This window comes from Hypanus sabinus, chromosome 20 (genome assembly GCF_030144855.1).
Source record: "Hypanus sabinus isolate sHypSab1 chromosome 20, sHypSab1.hap1, whole genome shotgun sequence".
In the NCBI taxonomy this organism is placed as follows: domain Eukaryota; kingdom Metazoa; phylum Chordata; class Chondrichthyes; order Myliobatiformes; family Dasyatidae; genus Hypanus; species Hypanus sabinus.
In genome coordinates, this window is record NC_082725.1 from 56,737,993 (window position 1) to 56,759,502 (window position 21,510).

At 41.2% G+C, this 21,510-nt stretch overlaps 1 protein-coding gene across 2 annotated transcripts in view; it reads left to right on the plus strand.

Moving 5' to 3' along the window:
- Positions 1-16,205: 16,205 nt before the first annotated feature.
- ranbp9 (RAN binding protein 9) overlaps positions 16,206-21,510 on the plus strand; it is a 77,325-nt gene continuing 72,020 nt past the window's right edge. Inside the window, exon 1 of one of the 2 annotated variants that reach the window (XM_059945556.1) lies at positions 16,206-16,582. In XM_059945556.1, the coding sequence (XP_059801539.1) occupies positions 16,249-16,582 (334 nt within the window). In that variant the 5' untranslated portion in view covers positions 16,206-16,248. The remainder of the gene's footprint in view (positions 16,583-21,510) is intronic. The other variant, XM_059945553.1, reaches the window with a different exon arrangement.

Here is a 21,510-nt window from a genome sequence, read left to right on the forward strand (position 1 = left end):
GCAGATTTGGTCCTTTTTCAAAGGTGTGAATCCAATTTACCCTGTGATGCAGAAAAGCTTTCATATACCTGAGCTAAGTAGATGGTGATAGCTTCCATGAGGGCGGAGTCAGCTTTCATCCACTCACTTTTGCACGGCATCTTTGCCAGAGTCTGCTGTTGTGTAAGATTTGCCAATGACATGTTCAATGTCATAACAGTATCACATGAGCCTCTGAATCTTTGCAGATGTGGAAGTGTGCAAGTGTTTCAAGCTGAGAATGCTATCAAGTGGCTTTAGATCTGTTCAAAGTGGGAATTTAGTACCTATCAAGTTGCCGGTGTCTCCTTTTTGAATTGAGCATAACGCTGTTCAGTGGGTATCAGTGCTCCTGATGCAAATACCATCGGTTTCCATACGCCACTGCAGTATTGCATGAGTACACTCCCTAGGCCTAAGGAAGAGGCATCTGCTGAGACCTGGATGCTTTCTTTGCATCAAAGAATGTCACTGTTGGTGGAGAGATGAGCTCTGCTTTAAATGATGAGTATGACTTCTCCTGTGGTGTGTCCCAGGTCCACACACTTTTCTGAGAGAAGAGGTCATGAAATGGCTTTGTTTTCTTTGGCAAATCTGGAATGAACTTTCCCAGCTGGTTTACCATGCCAAGGAAACAGCGGATCTCTGATACATTCATAGGTTGTTCTGTGCTCTGAATGCCTGCCAATTTGTCTGAATATGGTTGAAGTCCCTCTGAGGACAGTCTCAGAACTTCATCTCCATCTTTGCAAATTTGCATTTCTTTGTGTTCAGTATGATTCCAGCCTGTTTCATTTTCTCCAAGGCAGCTTCCACTCTTGTCATTTTCCTCACTTGAGTCTCTGAAGATGAGTGTATCATCCTTGTGGCAGACTACTCCTTCTAGTCCCTCAAAAATTTGGTTCATTCTCATCAGAAAGAGTTCAGGGCTGATGAGATGCCAAAAGGAAGATGCTTGAAGGCAAAGTGTCCTTATGGTGTGATAAAGGTAAAGTGAGCTTCTGTGACTCAGGAGCTAAACAGATCTACCAGAGCACTGAGTTTGCATCTAGTTTGGTGAAGAATTTGCTCCGCTCAGCATACCCAATGTGTGCTCAACAGAGGGCAGAATACACTTCTCCTGCCTCATTGCATTATTCAATTTTGTTAGATCAACACAGATCTTCACTGTACAACCTGGCTTGGGAACAGAAACTGCCCGCACACCAGTCACTAGGTCCATTTACTTTAGTTATGTCAAGTACCTCCATTGTCTCGAGTTCAGCTTTGACTTTGTTCATCAATACACCACGTGATATACACCACACTGTGGTGAGAGAGTAGGGCATTACTCCTGACCTCATTATATAAGATACTGTACCCCCAGGCCTGTGAACAACTCTGGGTACTTCTCCTGCCCCTGACGGTAGTTTAGCAAATCCAACCTTGCAATGAGATTCAGCTTCTCAATTGGCTTGTTGTCCCAGCAGTGAGGAGAAGAGATTCTGAACAGATATCCTCTTAAATGTTTCTCATTTTTACGTAAACCTTCCTTTCACATTGAGCTTTTGTTTACCTGGCTCCATAAGCACTTACTTTGTTGGGTTTGGCATAAATCCTGCCTTTTTCATCCATTTTGTGAACGGAAATTTGGGGATGGCTGTGACATCTGCCTCAGTGTCCTTTTTGAATGTCACTGTCTCATTATGCAGCTGAACCATAGTAAACTAGCCTTGTCAATTTGAATCTAGAGATCCAAGGAAAGCTCTCTCTTCATCTAAATCATAGTCTTCTTTGATCTCCTAAGGAACTTTTTGAGTGATGTAGTCTTATATAATGGCCAACTCTATTGCACTGGTGGCATTTCACTTCTTTTGCTGAACAGAGCCCTTTGATGTGGAATGGAGACTTGCTGCATCTCCTGCAGCTGGACAATTTTCTTGCTCCTTGTTTTGCCTGTCTGTTTTGTTTGAGCTGTGCTCTACTGTCACCCCTTTCTGGCTGAACCTTGTTTGTACCCTTTTTATACAGCTTCTAGCTTTAACTCAGCGTCATTTTCTTACAAAAGTTCTGCCTATTGCTGATGAACTTTCTTACTCTGCCTGACCGTAGTAATAGCTTTCTCTAGTGTGAGATTTGTCCACAACTGAAGTCTGACAATTTGGTGTCTAGTAGCCCGACAACAATCTTGTCTCTAATGAGCTCATCTCTCAGGTTTCACAAGCACAGTTGTCTGACAGGGCATACAATGCTGAGATGAAGTCATTTACACTTCCATTGGACTCCTGGTTTCTGGAGTTGAACTTTGCCCTCTCATGTATCACATTTCGCTTTCCCGTGAGATACGTATTCATTGAATTTGACCTGCACTGTTTTGTACTCCTTTTTCTGAGCATCTGAATCGGTCCTAATCTACTCATAATGCCATCTGTTTTGTCACCCATGCAGTTTATCAGTGTGCTTACTTGATGCTCTTCTGAGTCCCCTGGTTTAGAAAAATCAAATGTCTCAGGGTCCTTTATTAAGTAGGTAGAGGTAGGTGCAGCAAATATTTATTGGTTTATTATTTTAATTATTTGGACTATTAATGTCTTCTGTCTCTGAGAGTTTGACTTTGCTGACTTCTATGCTTTGTCAGTATTTCTGTGCACTTCCCTAGTCTAGTGGCCCACAGAGTATTCACTTTTGGGTGTAGCTTGAAGGCGTTGCCTATTAACCCTAGCCCTTTCTCAGCTTGTGTCTCTCATGGTGCATACATTTAGCAAACTACCATAGGCAGTTTAGGTTGATAAGTCTCTGTATATTTTGCATAGATATATGCTCTGCTGTGTGAGAAGCTGACAGTGATGCAGGTGGATGCTTCCCTGGTGTCATGGATTATTGATTACCTGACTGGCAGACCACAGTACGTGCGTTTGTAACACTGTGTGTCAGACAGGGTGGTCAGCAACACTAGGGCTCCACAGGGGACTGTCCTGTCTCACTTTCTCTTCACCACCTACACCTCGGACTTCAACTACAGCACAGAGTCTTTCCATATTCAGAAGTTTTCTGATGACTTTGCCATAGTTGGATGCATCAGCAAGGGAGATGAGGCTGAATACAGGGCTACTTTGTCACATGGTGCAAGCAGAACCATCTGCAGCTTAATGTGAAAAAATCTAAGGAGCTGGTGGTGGACCTGAGGAGGGCCAAGGCACCGGTGACCCCTGTTTCCATCCAAGGGGTCAGTGTAGACATAGTGGAGGATTACAAATACCTGGGGATATGAATGGACAATAAACTGGACTGTTCAAAGAACACTGAGGCTGTCTACAAGAAGGGGCAGAGCCATCTTTATTTTCTGAGGAGACTGAGGTCCTTTAACATCTGCTGGACGATGCTGAGGATGTTCTAAGAGTCTGTGGTGGCCAGTGCTATCATGTTTGCTGTTGTGTGCTGGGGCAGCAGGCTGAGGGTAGCAGACACCAACAGAATCAACAAACTTATTCGTAAGGCCAGGGATGTTGTGGGGGTGGAACTGGACACTCTGACGGTGGTGTCTGAAAAGAGGATGCTGTCCAAGTTGCATGCCATCTTGGACAATGACTCCCATCCACTCCATAATGTACTGGTTAGGCACAGGAGTACATTCAGCCAGAGACTCATTCCACCGAGATGTAACACTGAGCGTTGTAGGAAATCATTCCTACCTGTGGCCATCAAACTTTATAACTCCTCCCTCGGAGTGTCAGACACCCTGAGCCAATAGGCTGGTCCTGGACTTATTTCCACTTGGCATGATTAACTTATTTTTATTTAATTATTTATGGTTTTGTATTGCTATATTTCTTCATTATTCTTGGTTGGTGCGGCTGTAACGAAACCCAATGTCCCTCCGGATCAATAAAGTATGTCTGTCTGTCAAAAAAAAAACAAAATCAGTCTTGCTGTAAATTCTTACTTGTTGGGGATCTCACTTGGTTTGTAGCGCCAATTCATCAGCAGTTAATTACTCCTGACACCATGTTGTGTTCATTATTGAGGGATGATGCAGAGCATACCAGTATGCCAGCGTGCAGGATACTCAACTGAACTTTATTGATAATCTTGCTTGTATAGTATGTTAACTCCTATGTGGGGGTGGCTAACTGAGGGGCATAGGATTAACACTATTAATTACCACTACAAGAGATGCAAGGACTGATGTTACTCTGTATAAAGAACAAAGACTTGCATTTCTTCCAAGCCTTTCATGTTGGGCAATTAGGGCCCAAAATATGCTTGAAATTGCATTGATTGGTTATACTTCAAGTTCCTGTTAAAGTTCATGTGGATGATCATAAGTCCATTTTTTCATGAACAGAGCTATCAGCTGGCATATTGCACTTGAAGCAGATCCCTTTCCTTTTAAATGTATTTGACAAAGGGGTTAATTTATAGCTAAAAATCAATTGTCCACCAAAATAAAGATTTCACTAGGGCCACCTGTGGGTACTACAATTTAACATGAAGGTAAGTCTTTAATTTCATTGTGTTTAATGATGTAGTCAGTTCCTTAATATAATTAATTTTAAAATGAAAAAAAAATTAAATCACATCTGGCAATGATTAGAGTTTGACTTTTACAAAGTAGTCCACTTCGTAAAATCTCACAGTTTTGAGCTGGAATCATGACTAACATAATTCAGGCGTATTGCAATTTGAATTAGAGTAGAAGAAAGACACGACTGCAGAGTCTTACAAGTAACAAGGATTTTAATTCCTTTGCAACAACATACAAGATGCCATTGACATTTTTACTGACAATTGATGTAGAAAAGGAGATCTTGAAAGAAGTTTTAGATCAGGTGAAGTTTGCATCCACTGTAAGAAAACCATAAGAGATTTGAATACAAGAATGAGCTTTTTATAGTAGCAGAATTGGACTGGAAGCCCTATGGATCAGAAAATAGGGTGTTTGCATACATGAAAATCTTACCAGCATCTCTCCTGACCCATCAAGGGCTCAACACCCATGACCATTGCTACACAACTATCAAAAATGCCCACTGAGCCACACCCCACCCACACTTTGGTAAATCAGAGCAGCAGGCTATGCTCCTCTTCAATGCAGACAAAGTGAAATTAGAGGATGCAGTACAAAGAGTTGTATAATGCTGGTCTGAAACAACAGATGAGCTTCTACATGAATGCTTTGAGTCAGTAGGTAAGTCTTAGCACTTAGCCTAGATGAGTGTACCACCAGCATCAAGTACAGTACTTTATCAGCAAGTGTGTTGAGGACTGTGTACCAGAGGACAATCTGGGTGTTGCAAAATTTGAATCCATGGATGAACCAGGAGACCTAATCTCCTCTGAAGTCTAGGACTGCAATATCTATTGAGCTGACCCTGACCTTCACAAGAAATCAACATACAACCGCCCAAAAGCTACTAGGGACACCAAGAGACAACAGCAGTACAAAATAGAGTCTCAATCCTATTGCCAGTTGTGGCAGGGCTTGCATACACAAAAATAAGTCAGACTACATTGCTGACAACAGCACAATCCTTTCTGATGAACTTAACACATCCTGTCCATGTTTTGAACATCAGAGAACTGGAATGTCATCATGCACCTCAACAGCCTCCAGATCACCTGGACCTGACATAAAACCACTCTTCAAGAGAATGAACTCCTAGAAAGCAATTGGCCTCAATAATGTCCTTGCCCATGTTATTCGACTCTGCAAAGTATATCCAAAAAAGATGAGGTGCCTTAATTACTAATGCCAGTGGCTCTGACATCCACCATCATGAAGTGCTTAGAAAGGCTAATCATGACATGTATTAACTCCAGCCTCAACCCACTGCGATTCACCTACCACAAAAAAGATGCATGACAGACTCCATCTCACTTACTCTACACTTGGAGTATCTGGACAGTAAAGACACATAGGTTACTTACTTACAGCCCATTATGCCACTGTAATTAGGACAGAATGAAGGTCCTCCATCTCTGGCAATGTTCTTGCTTCCTTCATCATGTCAGTAGCTTCCCCTTGGTTTTGACTATTGTCTGTCATGTAAGTCCCGGTATTCCAGAATATCACTGCATTCAGATTTCTGTTTCTATAACAGGAGGGTTGAGAGGTTTAAGTTTCAAGTGAACATCACTAATAGCCTGAACTGGTCCACCCATGCTAATACCAAGAAAGATTACCTCCTGTACTTCCTAAGGAGACTAAAACAATCCACACCAATCTTTACCAATGCACCACAGAAAGCATCCTATCCAAATGCATCATGGCTTAAGATCATAAGACGCAGGAGCAGAATTAGGCCATCTGGCTGATCAAGTCTGCTCCGCCATTCAATCTTGGCTGATCCTTCTCTTTCTGCTTCTCAACTCCAGTTCCCGGTCTTCTCCCCATAACCCTTGATGCCATGTCCAATCAAGAATCTATCAATCTCTGCCTTAAATACACCCAACGACCTGGCCTCCACAGCTGCAAGTGGCAACAAATTCCACAAATTCACCACCCTTTGGCTAAAGAAATTTCTCTTTATCTGTTTTGAAAGGGTGCCCTTCTATCCTGAGGCTTTGCCCTCTTGATCTAGACTCTCCCACCATGGGAAACATCCTTTCCACATCTCTGACTAGGCCCTTCAACATTTGAAAAGTTTTAATGAGACTCTCTCTTCTTCCCCCCCCCCCCAACCCCCGTCCTTCTGAAGTCGAGTGAGTACAGACTCGGAGCCATCAAACATCAAACTCTTTCTTTCCTGGAATCATCCTTGTGAATCTTCTTCAATGCCAACACATCTTTTTAAGATGAGGAGCCCAAAACTGTTCACAATACTCAAGCTGAGGCCAACCAGTGCCTTATAAAGCCTTACCATCACATCCTTGCTTTTGTATTCTAGACCCCTGCTAACATGGCATTTGCCTTCATCACCAGTGACTCAACCTGCAAGTTAACCTTCAGGGTGTTCTGCACAAAAATTCCCAAGTCCCTCTGCATCTCAGATTCCTGGATTTTCTCCCTGTTTAGAAAATAGTCCACATTTTTATTTCTACTACCAAAATGCATGACCATGCATTTTCTAACATTGTATTTTATTTGCTATTTTCTTGCATATTCTCCTAATCTAAGTCCTTCTGCATCCTACCTGTTTTCTCAACACTACCTGCCGTTCCACTAATCTTCGTGTCAAATGCAAATTGACAACTAAGTATTCATCTACAGCATAAAAAGAAGCTGTCTCAATACCGACTCTTGCAGAACACCAATAGTCACTGGCAGCCAACCAGAAAAGGATCCTTTTATATCCACTGGTACAAAAGGATCCTTTGGTATGTGCCCTTGACCGCAAGAGAGTACGGAGAGTTGTGGGCACTCTCAACACATTCTGAGATGTGCTCATAATCAGCACATCATTTAAACCAAACCCCATTCCATTGAGTCTGTCTACACCTCTTGGTGCTTCAGTAAAGCAGCTAGCATAATCAAAGATCCCAGCCACCCTGGACATTCTCTCTTTTCCTCCCTACCATCTGGCAGAAGTGTTATGCACCCCTTGTTGAAAGTTGAATAAGTTTGGGAACTTTATTTTTTTTAACACCTATATATGCATAACATAGTTAACTCTTGATTTAAGTTACTATATGATGTATAGCTTGATATAGTTTAAATTACTATATGACGTAGTTACTAATAAAGTAGCATTTTGTTAACAGCAAAACCAGACTCCAGGTGTGTTCTATTGTTGCTGATTCTCTTACAGGGTTGCGTGTGTGTAACAGAAGATACAAAATGTCTGAAAGCACATCCACCAGGCTCAATGACATCTTCAATCCCGCCATTATAAAATCATTGAGAGGTTCCCTAATATGATAAGATGGACTCTTGACCTTCTTGTGACCTTGTGTTTTACTGTATGCCTGAACTGCACTTTCTCTGTAACTAACACTTTATTCTGTATTCTCTTATTTGACTTTGTTCTATCTCAATGCACTCTTGTAATGGTTTGATTAGTATGGACAGTATGCAACAATGGCATGATAGTGTAGTGGTTAGCACAATGCTTTACAGTACTAGCGATCCGGGTTCAGCTTCCACCACTCCCTACATTGAGTTTGTATGTTCTCCCTGTGACTTTGTGGGTTTCCTCTGGGTGCTCCAGTTTTCTCCCACAGTCCAAAGACTGTCCAAAGGTTTGATAGGTTAATTGGTCATTGTAAATTGTCCCGTGATTAGGCTAGGATTAAATCGAGTTCTGCAGGGCAGTGTGGGTCAAAGGGCCAATTCTGCATTGTATCTCAATAAATAAATAAAAATGCAGTACAGTTTTTTCCACTGTCCCTCAGTACACGTGACAGTAATAAACCAATTTATCAATTTATCCCAGAGAAATGGAACCATACACTAGACAGTATAGGTTTAAAGAGACAGTTTTTTCCACTGTCCCTCAGTACATGTGACAATAATAAACCAATTTACCATAAACTAGACAGTATAGGTTTAAGAATACAGGAGAAAAAATTAAAAGGGACCCAGGGGGCAACTTCTTCACAAAGAGGATGGTGTGTATATGGAACAAGCTGCCAGAGGTGATCATAGAGGCATAGATTTATACAGCATAGAAACAGGTCCTATGGGCCAACAAGTGCAAGATGGCCTGCCACACTACTCACATTTGCCAGCATTTCGAAGTACAATAACATTTGGAAGATATTTGGACAGATACATGGATAAGAAAAGTTGAGAGGGATATGGGTCCAAACGTAGGCAAATGGAACAAGCTTATTTTGGGTTAAGCATGTCCAAGTTGGGTGCCAGCTGGTGGTAGTGGCATCAGCGCCGGACTTTGGAGTGAAGGCTCCCAAGTTTGAATCCAGCCAGCTCTCTTATATGCTTTCCTTCCATGCTGGGTTGGGTGTTGAGCTAGCAACTCAGCCTTGTAAAAACAAGAAAGCCTGCTAAAAAGACGCCGTCATGTGGCATCCCGATGACTCCATTCAGTTAAGTATATATTCTCTTGTATATATCCAAGTTGGACAGAAAGGTCAGTTTCAGTGCTATTATGACTATGACTCTACAAGGGTGATAGATGAATGGGACCTGATTTGAGATGTGTGCAGGGGGATTTAGAATGGTGGGTGAAAGTTGAGAGTATGTTAAACATCAAGTAAGCAGGGAAGTGTGAGTGGTGGAAATGCACAGTAGGGCAGGTAGTCCCTGTGGAAAGAAACACAAAGTTAAATTAAGTCATAAAGTACATATGCTGGAGACTTTAAACCAACAATAAAGGAAAGATTAGATTATCGATGTAAATTAGCACAAAATATAAAAACAGATTGTAAAAGCTTTTATAACTACTGTATATAAAACAGAAAAGGGTGGCTAAAGTGAATATACATAGGTTGCTTGGAAGAAGGAATTAATATTGGATAATGTGGAAACGGCCACTAGTTTGAATGACCATTTTTGTTAGTTAATGTTAGTGGAGGGCACTTGTAATATGCTGAAGAGAAATATGGATGCAATGGGCGGTGAGGACCTCGATGACAGTGACCTCACTGTCACTAAAGAAGTACAAACTAGTGGGCCTAATGGTAGATAATACCCCTGGTCCTAATGGAACTAAAGTTATAGTAGATAAGTTTGTAATAATTTACCAATATTTTCTGGATTCTGTGTGGGCCCTGATTGGAAGACCATTATTTAAAAGGATATAGGCAAAAGGCAAGTAGCTACTAAACTGATTAGCTTAATGCCTGCAGTCAGAAGAATGCTTCAATTCATTATTGATGGCAAAATAACAAGTCATCTGGATATTTGTGGATCCTCAGACAGGCAAGGCATGGATTCAGGAATGGCAGGTCCTGTTTGAAAAGCTTACTGGAATTCTTTGAGGATATAAAAAGCACAGTGGATAAAACTAAATGCATACTTGGATTTCCAGAAGGCATTGGATAAAGTGCTGCATAAAAGACTTACCCATAAGATAAGGATGCATTGAGTTGGGGGGGGGGGGTGCTAATGAATTAGCATGGATAGGTGAATGGTTAACAGATAGAAAGCCGAGGATTGGGATAAATGGGTGTTTCTCTGGTTGGCAGTGAGTGAAATGCTACAGGGGTCAGTGCAGGGTCTTCAACTGTTCATGTTTAGTAAACCTGTACACTTGCACGTTTAGTCAAATATCTAATCAGCCAAGCATATGGCAGCAACTCGATGCAGAAAAGCATGCAAACATCAGTTATTCAGACAAAACATCAGAATGGGGAAGAAATTTGATCTAAGTGATTTTGATTGTGGAATGTTTGTTACTGCCAGACAGGATGGATTGAGTATTTGAGAAATTGATGATCTCCTGGAACTTTCACACACAACAATCTCTCGAGTTTACAGGAAATGGTGCGAGAAACAAAAAAAACACAGCCAGTAACAGTTCTGTGGGAAAAATGCCTTGTTAATGAAAGAGGTCAGAGGAGAATGGTCAGACTGGTTCAAGCTGACAGGAAGGTGACAGTAACTCAAATAACCACGCAATACAAAGGTGGTGTGCAGAAGAGCATCTCTGAATGTGCAACATGTTGAACCTTGAAATGGATGGGCTACAGCAGCAGAGGATCACGAACACACACTCAGTGGCCACTTTATTAGGTACAGGATGGATCAGGTGTAGCATAATTAAGTTCACAGATAAGTGGAAAAGCAAATTGTGCAGAGCATGCAGAGAGCTTGTGGAGAGTTTTTAATGGGTTGAGTGAGGGAACAAGGATCTGGCAGACAGTATAGTGTCAGGAATTGCAAGGAAAGTAAAATAGAAGATTAGATTATTATTCAAATGGTGAAGGGCTGCAGCATGGTCTTGTGGAGAGGGACTTGGGAGAACTGATACATAATTAGTTTGCAGATGCAACTGACTGCCAAGAAGGCAAATGGAATACTAGGCTCCATTTCTAGGCGGACTGAATTTAAGAACAGGAGGTTATGCTGCAACTGTACAAGGTACTGATGAGACCACACCGAAAGTACTGTGTGCCATTCTGGTCCCCTGACCAGAGAATAGGTATGCTGTCTTTGGAGAAGGTTCACATGGATGCTTCCAGAGATGAGGGGATAGCCCACGAGGAGAGATCCAGTTACCTGAGACTATACTCCCAGGAAAAGGGGGATCTATAGAAACATAAAATTGTGAAGGGGATAGATGCGATAGAGGCAAAAATGTTGTTTCCACTGGTTGGTGACATTATAACTATGGAACATAGGCTCAAGATTTGGGTAGAAGGGTGTAGAATGGAGATGCTTTACCCAGAGAGTAGTGAATCTGTGGAATTGTTTGGCCAGTTTTTGCCTATTCGCAGTTTACAGTCTGGCAGCTAGTCAATAGCAAAGTCAGGCCCCTATTGATCTGTTCCTGACAACCATAACTTTATTTTCAAAAATGTGTCTAATCTGGTAAATGGAACAGCAAAACAGAGCAAACTACTTGAGGGTTTATGTGGCAAAATCTGATGACCCTTTGTTGAATGATTCCTGCTGCAAGAAAAACTAACAAGAAGCAATTTCATTCATAATAAAGCAAAGTTATTTCCTGGAGTCTGTGAGAATGAATAAATTACTGAAAAAAATTCATAATGCAAGTGGGTAAAATTGAAACACTGGCAAATAGATTCATGACTGATTGCAAGTATAAACATAATATCGATCTATATTAGACTCTGACGGCATTAAAGAAATTTTAATATTACATTTATAATAAAATATCCTTATAATTTATGGTACAAGTATAAATTATCAGCAGCAAAGTTGGTCATAACTTTTTGTTGCTTGTTTTATTTATAATGAAATATAGGTTATAAATAATGCAATTTGCACCTTTCTAAATAATCTGTGTAGGAAGTGGAAACTCGTTTATTACTAATAAGCAGATTGATGATTACCATGATACCTGTGATTAATTCACAAATCACATCGTTATTGTGTTACAATTGCTTTTGTTCTGTTAATCACAGAAAGCTACCCAAAGGAATTTGAAGTTGCCATAAGGCAAGAAGTCAAAGTACCATTAAAGCTGATAACTGTAGTTCTGATAATATTGATGTTTTATTTAGGCAGAAAATTGTGTGTTTTAACTCAATAACTTAGGTCTGTTACATGGTTAGATCAGAGGATTTACCACTCTCCCTCTCTACTCTCAGACCTGATGCAGGGTTTCAACCCAAAACGCCACCAATTTCTTTCTTCCCACAGATGCTGTTTCACCTACTGAGTGCCTCCAGTAGATTCGTTGTAGTTCCGAATCAAGCATTTGGAAACTTATGTCTCTCGATCAAAAAATTGCTGTCCAAAACAGAGAAAGCAAAACAAACCTGCAGATGCCAGAGCCCGAAACAAGATCAGCCCTGAAACACGAACTGCTGTCTCCTTTCACAGACTGCTGAGTTCTTCTAGATTCCAGCATCTGCAGTTCCATGTGTTTACCTTAACTGTGGAATTTACTGCAACCTCTCTTCTGAGTAGCCTACCTTGAAGGAATCTCTCTTCTTCTCTCTGATGGGATTTCTGTCAGTCTTTATTATAAGGTTCACCCCAAATGGTTTCTGCTTCCCTTCATACCTCTGATAAATTTTTGGCCAAAGGACAAAAGAAGCTGTAAAGACAGGTACCTGGATAGAAAAGGTTTAAAGAGAAATGGGACTGACCCCATCCCTTATTTATTTATTCATTCATTCATTCCCCCTTTTTTTCTCTCTCTGTCCCTCTCATGATCACTCTTTGCCTGCTCTCCATGTCCCTCTGGTGCTCCCCTCCCCCTTTCCTTCTCCTTAGGCCTCCCATTCCATGATCCTCCCTCATCTCCAGCCTTGTATCCCTTTTGCCAATCAACTTTCCAGCTCTTAGCTTCATCCCTTCCCCTCCTGTCTTCTCCTATCATTTTGGATCTCTCCCCCCCCCCCCCCCCCGCTTTCAAATCTCTTACTATCTCTTCTTTCAGTTAGTCCTGAGGAAGGGTCTCAGCCCAAAATGTCGACTGTACTTCTTCCTGTAGATGCTGCCTGGCTTGCTGTGTTCCACCAGCATTTTGTTTGTTTTGCTTGAATTTCCAGCATCTGCAGATTTCCTCATGTAACCCATGCAGAGGAAGTTCATGAACAGGAAGTGATGCTTGTACAAAATGAACAGCTACTCTCCCCAGATTCTCCACTACTTTCTGGGTAACTGTCTTGTCCACATTCAGACTGATTTTGCCTGAGGACTTCTCTGGCCAATCAAACTCTGTCCAATGGTGATTTGTCACCACAACCTGGTGCACCAAGTGAGGGCTGTGCAGCCTGCAGTATCCAATATAGTTTACTGCCAGATGTAACAAGTATACTCCTTTGGATACTGGTGGGGGGAGGGTAGCGACCTATCAGGCCACAGCACCTACCAATATGGCCAGCTCTGAGGTCAGCAGCAGCAGGGAAGGTGCAAGGAAGATACATTCCAAAGATGAAGAAATATTCTAAAGGGAGGTTGAGGAAAATGTGGCTGACAAAGGAAGTCAAAGGCAGCATAAAGACGAAAATGAGGGCATATAATATAAAATAGCAAAAATTAGCGGGAAGATAGAGTATTGGGAAATTTTAAAAACCAAAGGGCAAATAAAAAACTCATAAGAAAAGAAAATATTAAATATGAAGTTAAGCTAGCCAATAATATAAAAGAGCATACCAAAAAATTTTTTTAATATAAAGAATAAAAGAGAGGCAAGTGTGGATAGTGAACTGCTGGAAAGGTAGTAATGGGACAAAGTAATGGAGCATGAACTTAATAAGAATTTTGCATTGGTTTTCACTGTGGAAGACACTAGCAGTATGCCTTGAATTGGAAAATGTCAAGATGCTGTTGCTATTACTAGGGAGATGGTGCTTGGGAAACTGAGAGGTTTGAAGGTAGATAAATCACCTGAACCTGATGGATTATATCCAAGGGTTCTGAAAGGGATAGCTGTAGAGATTGTGTGGATATCAGTAATGATCTTTCACTAATCACTAGATTCTGGAATGGTTCTGGAGGACTGGAAAATTGCAAATGTCACTCTCCACTCTTTAAGTAGAGAGAGAGGCAAAAGTAAGGAAATAATAGGCCAGCGAGCCTGACTTCAGTGGCTGGGAAGATGCTGGAGTCCGTTATTAAGGATGAGGCTTTGGGTACTTGGAGGCACATGATAAAATAAGCCAAAGTTAGCATAGCTTCCTTAAAGGGAGATGTTGCCTGACAGACCTTTTGAAAATATTTGGTGAAGTAACAGACAGGATAGACAAAGCTGAGTCAGTGGATGTTGTTTATTTGTTTTTCAGAAGGCACACATAAGGCAGCTCATCAAGAAAACAGCCCATGGTTTTACAGGAAAGATTGACTATTTGGCAGGAGGCAAAGAGTGGGAATAAAAGGGGTCTTTTTTGGTTGTCTGCTGGTGACTAGTGATGCTCTGCAGGAGTTGGTATTGGGGCCACCTTTTTTCAAGTTATATGTCAATGATTTGGATGATGAAATTAATAACTTTCTGGCCAAGCCTGCAGATGTTATGAAGATAGGTGTAGAGGCAGGTGGTGCTGAGGAAGAAGGGAGTCTGCAGAAGGACTTAGACAGGTTAGAAAATGGGCAAGAAGTGCAGATGGAATACAGTGTAGGGAAGTTTATGGTCATGGACTTCATTAGAAGGGATAAAGGCAAAGACTAATCTCTAAGTGGGGAGAAAATACAAAAATATGAGGTGCAAAGGGACTTGGGAACCCTCTTGCAAGATTCCCTGAAGGTTAACTTGCAGGTTGAGTCAATGGCAAAGAGGCAAATGCAACAGTAAGCATTGATTTCAAGAGGACTACGATATAAGTGCAAGGATGTAATGCTGAGGCTTTATCAAGCATTGGTCAGACCGCACTTAGAGTATTGTGAACAGCTTTAGGCCACTTATCTAAGGAAATGTGCTGGTATTGGAGAGAGTCCAGTGGAGATTCATGAGGATGATTCCAGGAATAAAAGGGTTAACAAATGAAGAGCATTTGATGGTTCTGGATCTGTACACTCTGGAGTTTAGAAGAATGAGGGGATCTCATTGAAATGTATAGAATATTGAAAGGCCTAGATAGAGTAGATTTGGAGAGAATGTTTCCTGTAGTGGATGAGTCTATGACAGGCTCAGAATAGAGGGATGTCCATTTAGAACAAAGATGAAAAGGAATTTCTTTAGACAGAGGGTGATGAATCTGTGGAAATCACTGCTGCAAATGGCTGTGGGGGCCAAGTTATATATTTAAAGTGGAGGTTGATAGATTCTTGATCAGTCAAGGAGTGAAAGGTTACAGGGAGAATGTGGTTGAGAGAGATCATCAATGGAATGGTGGAGCACGCTCGATGGGCTGAATGGCCTAATTCTGCTCTTATGGTCATAACCCTTAGTCACTTCCTCACTATGAACATATTACACTATGTTTTTTATTACGCTAATTCTGTCCTTTATGTTTTATTGGAAATGGAACAGGAATGTTGTGTCTCTGAAGCTATTTTTCTGTGATGCTGCTGGAGTTTTTCATTACACCTGTGCCTTACACATGTACTTCTTGTGCCCAAGATAATAAGCTTTTGTATGGATGCCATTCAGATCATTTTCCATACAGAAGTTCGTCGCGGTGGTACAAATGGAAAACAATAACAATGCGGAATATACTCTTACAGGAGAGTGCCGAGCGCAGGTAGGTCCGATCCAATCCTTCCTCGCTACGAGAAGTTCCGGCTTCCGGCTGTCTTTCAAGGAGAGATACCTAAAAACGGCGGTATCTGTCACCCAAGTCTTGCCTTGTTCTCATTGCTACCATCAGGAAGGAGGTACAAAAGCCTGAAGCCACACAGTCATCTGTTCAGGAATAGCTTCTTCCCCTCTGCCTTCCGTTTTCTGAACCCACGAACACAACCTCATTACTTTTTTATTTCTATTTTTGCACTACGAATTTAACTATTTAATATATATACTGTAATTCACGGTGTTTTCCTATTATTATGTATGGCATTGTACAGCTTCCACAAAGACAACAAATTTCATGACATATGTCGGTGATTGTGACCGCGATCTCCGGCCAGCTCCACGCGCTGCCTGAGTTCGGAGCCCCGCCCCCTCCGCCTCTGGCCCCGCCTTCCCGCCGCCCGGGCCCCGCCCCTAACTCCGCTGCGCGGGCAGCCAATGAGGAGAGCGCTGGGCAGCGGCGGCCTGTCACTGAGCGGGTGGGGGTTGGATGCAGCAGCGGCAGCAGCAGCCTCAGCCGGGCTTCAGCAGCAGGGAGCGGCAATCTCCTTCCGAACCTCTTCCCAGTCAAACCCGGCACTTGGGCTTTGCCCTCGGCCTCTCCCAGCCCTCACAGCCCCGAAGTCAGATGGCCGGGCTGTCGGCGGCGGCAGCGCACGGGGAGTCGGCCTTCAACCCCCAGGAAAAGGAGCTGGCAGAGCGCTTCAAGCGCCTGTATCCGGCCGTCGACGAGCAGGAGACGCCGCTGCCGAGGTGCTGGAGCCCGAAGGACAAGTACAGCTATATCGGCCTGTCTCAGAACAACCTGCGGGTGCACTACAAAGGTAAGCGGGGCGACGAACGACGCCCCCGCCCCCGCCCCATCTCCTACCCCAAGCAGGGTGACAGGCCCTTGGCCCCGCGTAGTAACAGCCCAGTGAGATCAGGGGCCTTGGTCTGGGACATCCTGCTCCCCTCCCCCTGCATCGGTCCGGTAAACGGCCGGCCGGCCGGCCAGCCGGACTTCCGTACTCCAGGACGGGTGGAAGAGAGGAAGGAACAGGGCCTTTCATGACATATCATCTGGGCCCAGGGCCTGTGCGGAGAGTTAGATTCCCCTGAATTTGTTGTGAACTATGTTGGGCATTGGGCTTTCGGGATAAGATGTGAACCAGATAAACACCTAAAATCTGCCTTGCATCAGCAGCAATTTTAAACAAAAGTTAATCGCACTAAAGGTCATTTAGAGTTGAGAACTGACTAACCGATTGAGCTTGGAGGCACCTGTGTTCATATTGGTAATTAAGATAAACTTTTTTTAAAGAACAACACTCGATTTTTACTGTAAATTTAGGACGTGGCAATGAGGTAATAGGTACCATTCTGTTGTTAACAACTGAATTTGAATACATGATCAAAAGAAGGTATTTAATTCCAGATAAACTTGTGAATGTGAGAGGATCAATAATGATTACCAATCATGTGCTGTGCTGAGTTATAGCAGCAATCTCTAGGGGCTAGAAAGGAGTTTAAAATTAGAAAGAATGACTTGGTAGCTGTCATTGAGTAAGAGGAGGTGGCATAATTATTGCTTAGTATATGAGTTTTGAAGAACAATATAATACCAAAAACAATGAGATTCTTTCATTTTGCAGTAATGGGTAGGTGAATTAAAAATGAAAGCCCCCTACTAAGTTTTGTTAAGACTGCTGAAAAGATCCTGGGGCCTCTTCCACCCATTAAAGACATATTTATCAGGTGTACTGTATACACAGGACCTTTAGCATTGTCACTGATCTCTCCCATCCATACAACATTTGCTTTGATTCCCTACCATCAGGCAGCATTAGGACAAGAATTATTAGGATGAGAAACAGCTTCTTCCCACTGGCCAGAAGACCACTGGACTCTCTGCCACCATCCAGGAAACATCATGAATGAAGAGACAGTTTTACTGTTAATTTTTTAACACTTTGTATTAGTTGTGGTACTTTTATTTTGTTTCGTGTGTGTGAATTGTGCACCTTGTTCCGGCTGAACATTGTCTCATTTGGCAGTGTACATGTTTACCATTAAATAACTTGAACGGTTAAAGAATGGAGAAAAGGACAAAAGTAGATTGTTTCCCAATCAAAGTTTTGTATGCTCATTCCAGAGTTAGCTATATGTATTCAAATTTTGCAAAAAAATTGTAATATCGAAGTTAGCTGTGATCAATTTTGTGTTTTTCTTCTTTTGGGTTTTAGAATCATGCCCCAAAGGGATAAAGTGGCTTAGTACCAAGAGTCACAGTTAGTCTGGATATTTTTTCTCCTGCTTGATTTTTTTTTAAGATCCCTTTTGTAGTGGATGGCCACCTTTTTATTTAGTGACTTTAGTTGTTCTAATCACAGTTTTAGATTTTGACCAGTTTTTGTGTGATGTTTTATGTGTGGGTCATTTTCTTGAATTTTATTTCATTGCATTGTAAGATATGCAGATGAAAAATGACTCGATGGAGAAAAACTGGATCAAAATAGGTAATGACTGACTTTATTGGTGGATGTGTATGACTTGCAGTTTTCTGTCTCGTTATCAGATCAAGTGACTGCTTCATCTATCCAGCACAAATATAAGGATTCAAATTCTTTACAAATATTTCTCATGGTTGTCTTTCCTGTGTTCTCAGATGTCAGTGTAATATTATCTGTCTTTATTTGAGGTATCACTGCTCAGTGATGTCACTTGAGTGCAAAATTTTTGATTTTGCAGAATGATACCAAAGCCCAAGTATGTTTACCAATAAAATTATTTAGTGAATAGAATAAGTTATCTGTAGCTTCTGAGGCCAGTATTGAAGGTGCTTTCTGTCCTTATTAATATTTGTCACTTAGTGATGCTGAATGTTTCTGGAGAGGAACTGTTTTTGGTTCAATGAGACACTGCACGGCAAAACCATGAAATCTTCAACTTTGGTTGAAACCATTGGCAAAAGATAGTAACATTTCATTTGATGACTTCTGCTAATGCCTCATTTGCATACTAATGTATCAGCCTATTTGGAATGAGTCATAAATCTCTTGTAAGATATTCCTCAATTGAGCCAGTTTGATATTTGGACACCTCAGAAACATGGGCAGTACTGCTGTTGCCCTACAGTCCCAGAGACCCGGGTTCAATTCTGACCTTGGGTGGTGTCTGTATAAAGTTTGCATGTTATCTCTGAGACCATATGGGTTTCTCCCACAATCTAAAATGTGCAAATTGGTTGGTTAATTGGCCACTACAGTTGATCCCAAGTGCAGAGTAACCTGGGTGGATTTGCTGAGAAATTGGTTGGTATGGGCTGAAGGGCCTTTTCCATTGCTTCATCTCTCTGATTCCAGGGCATGGAAGTGGAGACTGAATGAGTTATTTCATTTCTTAGTTGTGATTGTTTACACAGTCAGGAGCATATTGCTGAGTTAAATTTTATGACAGGGTTGAAAGAAGAGGGCCCAGATGGGGTTCCACATATAGATAAGGTTTTATTTGTTTAAGCTTGCATTGGTAACTAATTCAGTAATTCAGAAGCAAAGTAGCTGACATTGTGAGAAATCCACCAAGTTTCTAGCAATTTACTGATTGGGTTTTTACTTCAGATGTGAATGTGTCTTTCTGCATAATGTATTTATTGAAGTACAGTACATTTTGTTCTGGCATTTTATAAATTTTGGAAGATCATATTTTGCTATAAATGGTGATTGGTTGAATGAAGGATAATTTCAAGGTTGGAATGAGCTTCCCCCCCCCCCCCCCCTCCGCTATCCAATAATCTGGTTATTCACTTATATTGCATGTGACAAAACTTCCAACTTTTTTCATTGCTATCCTTATCCACGCTGTTATGTTCTATTATGCTATTTGTCTCTTTCACAAGTATGACATTAGCATTGTAGGGCTTTGAAATGAAGACATCTACCTTCTTAGTCTTCATTTCAGTATATTTTATTGATTCAATAAGATTGCTCAAACAGTGAGCAATTAATTATCTTTCTCCTACAGATACAAAATAACTTTTTTGAAACTTCCATTTTCCTGTGATTTCTAACTTTACGGCACTGTCCTGTATTTTTGTATTTGTGTATCACATTTTTGTAGCTGATAAGTTAGCGTTAGTGCAATGGCTTGCTTTCCCAACTTGACAGATTTAGTTTGATCTTTCTCCGTTCTCATTTGATATCTATGCACTTGCTACCTTTTTCCAGATTCAGTTTCATGTTAGGTATTGTGATTTTTTTTTCAGCTTGCCAACTCCAAATCTATTCTCCTTTCAATAAAATTGACTTGTTTTTTTTTCTGTTTTTTATGATCATTATCTTAAATCCTGCTTTTATGATCATTCCCTACATTATGTATTTTATGATGACTCTTCCTTTCCCAGTTCCAACCATATTTCCTCCAAGGTTAGATTCCTTGCATTTTGGGTAAGGAAGAAGTTGATGTAACCTCATCAGAGTTGGGCAATATTTGCATGCATTAGGTTGCTTTGAATTTCCCCATTTAGTTGAGTTGAAAGCTGATCACTGACAACTGACAGTTGTCAGTGACAACTGACAGGATCACTGACAACTGATAGGGGCCAGCTTGGAGCTAGCAGGAATGAACCCATACAAACCTTTAAACTGCAATTTATTGAGGCATAATCTGCAAACCTTTATTGGGGTAACAAAGTATTGCTTGGTAATATTGTGGTGATTTAAAATCTGATAAATACATAGCATTTAAATGTCTTTTAACATAATGTTAAATGTGAGCATACTAGTATTTTCCATTGTGGCAACCTTGAGAGACTGCACCGACTCTTGAAACCACAGTGTGTTAAGCAAGGAGATTAAAATATGCACATCTTGCAACAATAATGGGCCTTGCAAACAATTAGAATGTACATTTTGTACACATGGAGGTTATTTCAGTGATGCCACAGCAAATAGCTTTTCCACATTGATTCTATACTGTACTACACATTCAATTTTTTTTTGAGGTAAACAATATCACTCAGCATTGGGAGTTTCTATAAGTGCTAATTGAACATGGGTTTGTTTCCAGTGGTCTGCTGCAAGGGTAAGTTAGTAACTGAAGTGGTTCACGTAATTGCCAATAAAAATGACCAGTTCGTCTTTTGGTGGCAGTTTAGGAACTGCATTCAACTTTGCTCAAGGAATCAACTTAATTTGCCATAAACATTTACATATACTGGTTAATTGGGGCAGCCACTTATTTAGAACAACTCTTAAAGGACAAAAGTTAATGTAGAAAATTGCTGAGATTCCCTTTGTTTATTTGGGACACTATGCTGCTTAATTAGGACAGGAGACTGTTGCTGAACAGTTTGTAACCCGAGTCACATGCATGCACGTCATGTGGCCATCAGGCTATATACTGTGCTTGGGGCGAACAGTTTTTAAATACCATCACTTGTGTGTTTGTGTTTAAAGTGCAATAATTTTTGTCATTGATAGTTGAGTAATAAGCAGTAAAACAATTCAGTACTGTTTTGCTCACTGTGGTTTCAAACATTTAGGCATGAGATCAGAAACAGCTGAGACTATTTCACTACTTAACAAGTTAGGAACTATGAAGAATTGAAGGTATTGCCAATCTTGTGAATGTTACAGTGAAAATGAAGACTTGAAGGATGCAATCATTAAAAACATTGTTAGAAGCAGTCCATTATCTGCATTCTGTGGCTGCGCTGATTTTATTCATTTACAGTCAATCAAAAGATTCATTCACTGTGCAATGGATGAATTCC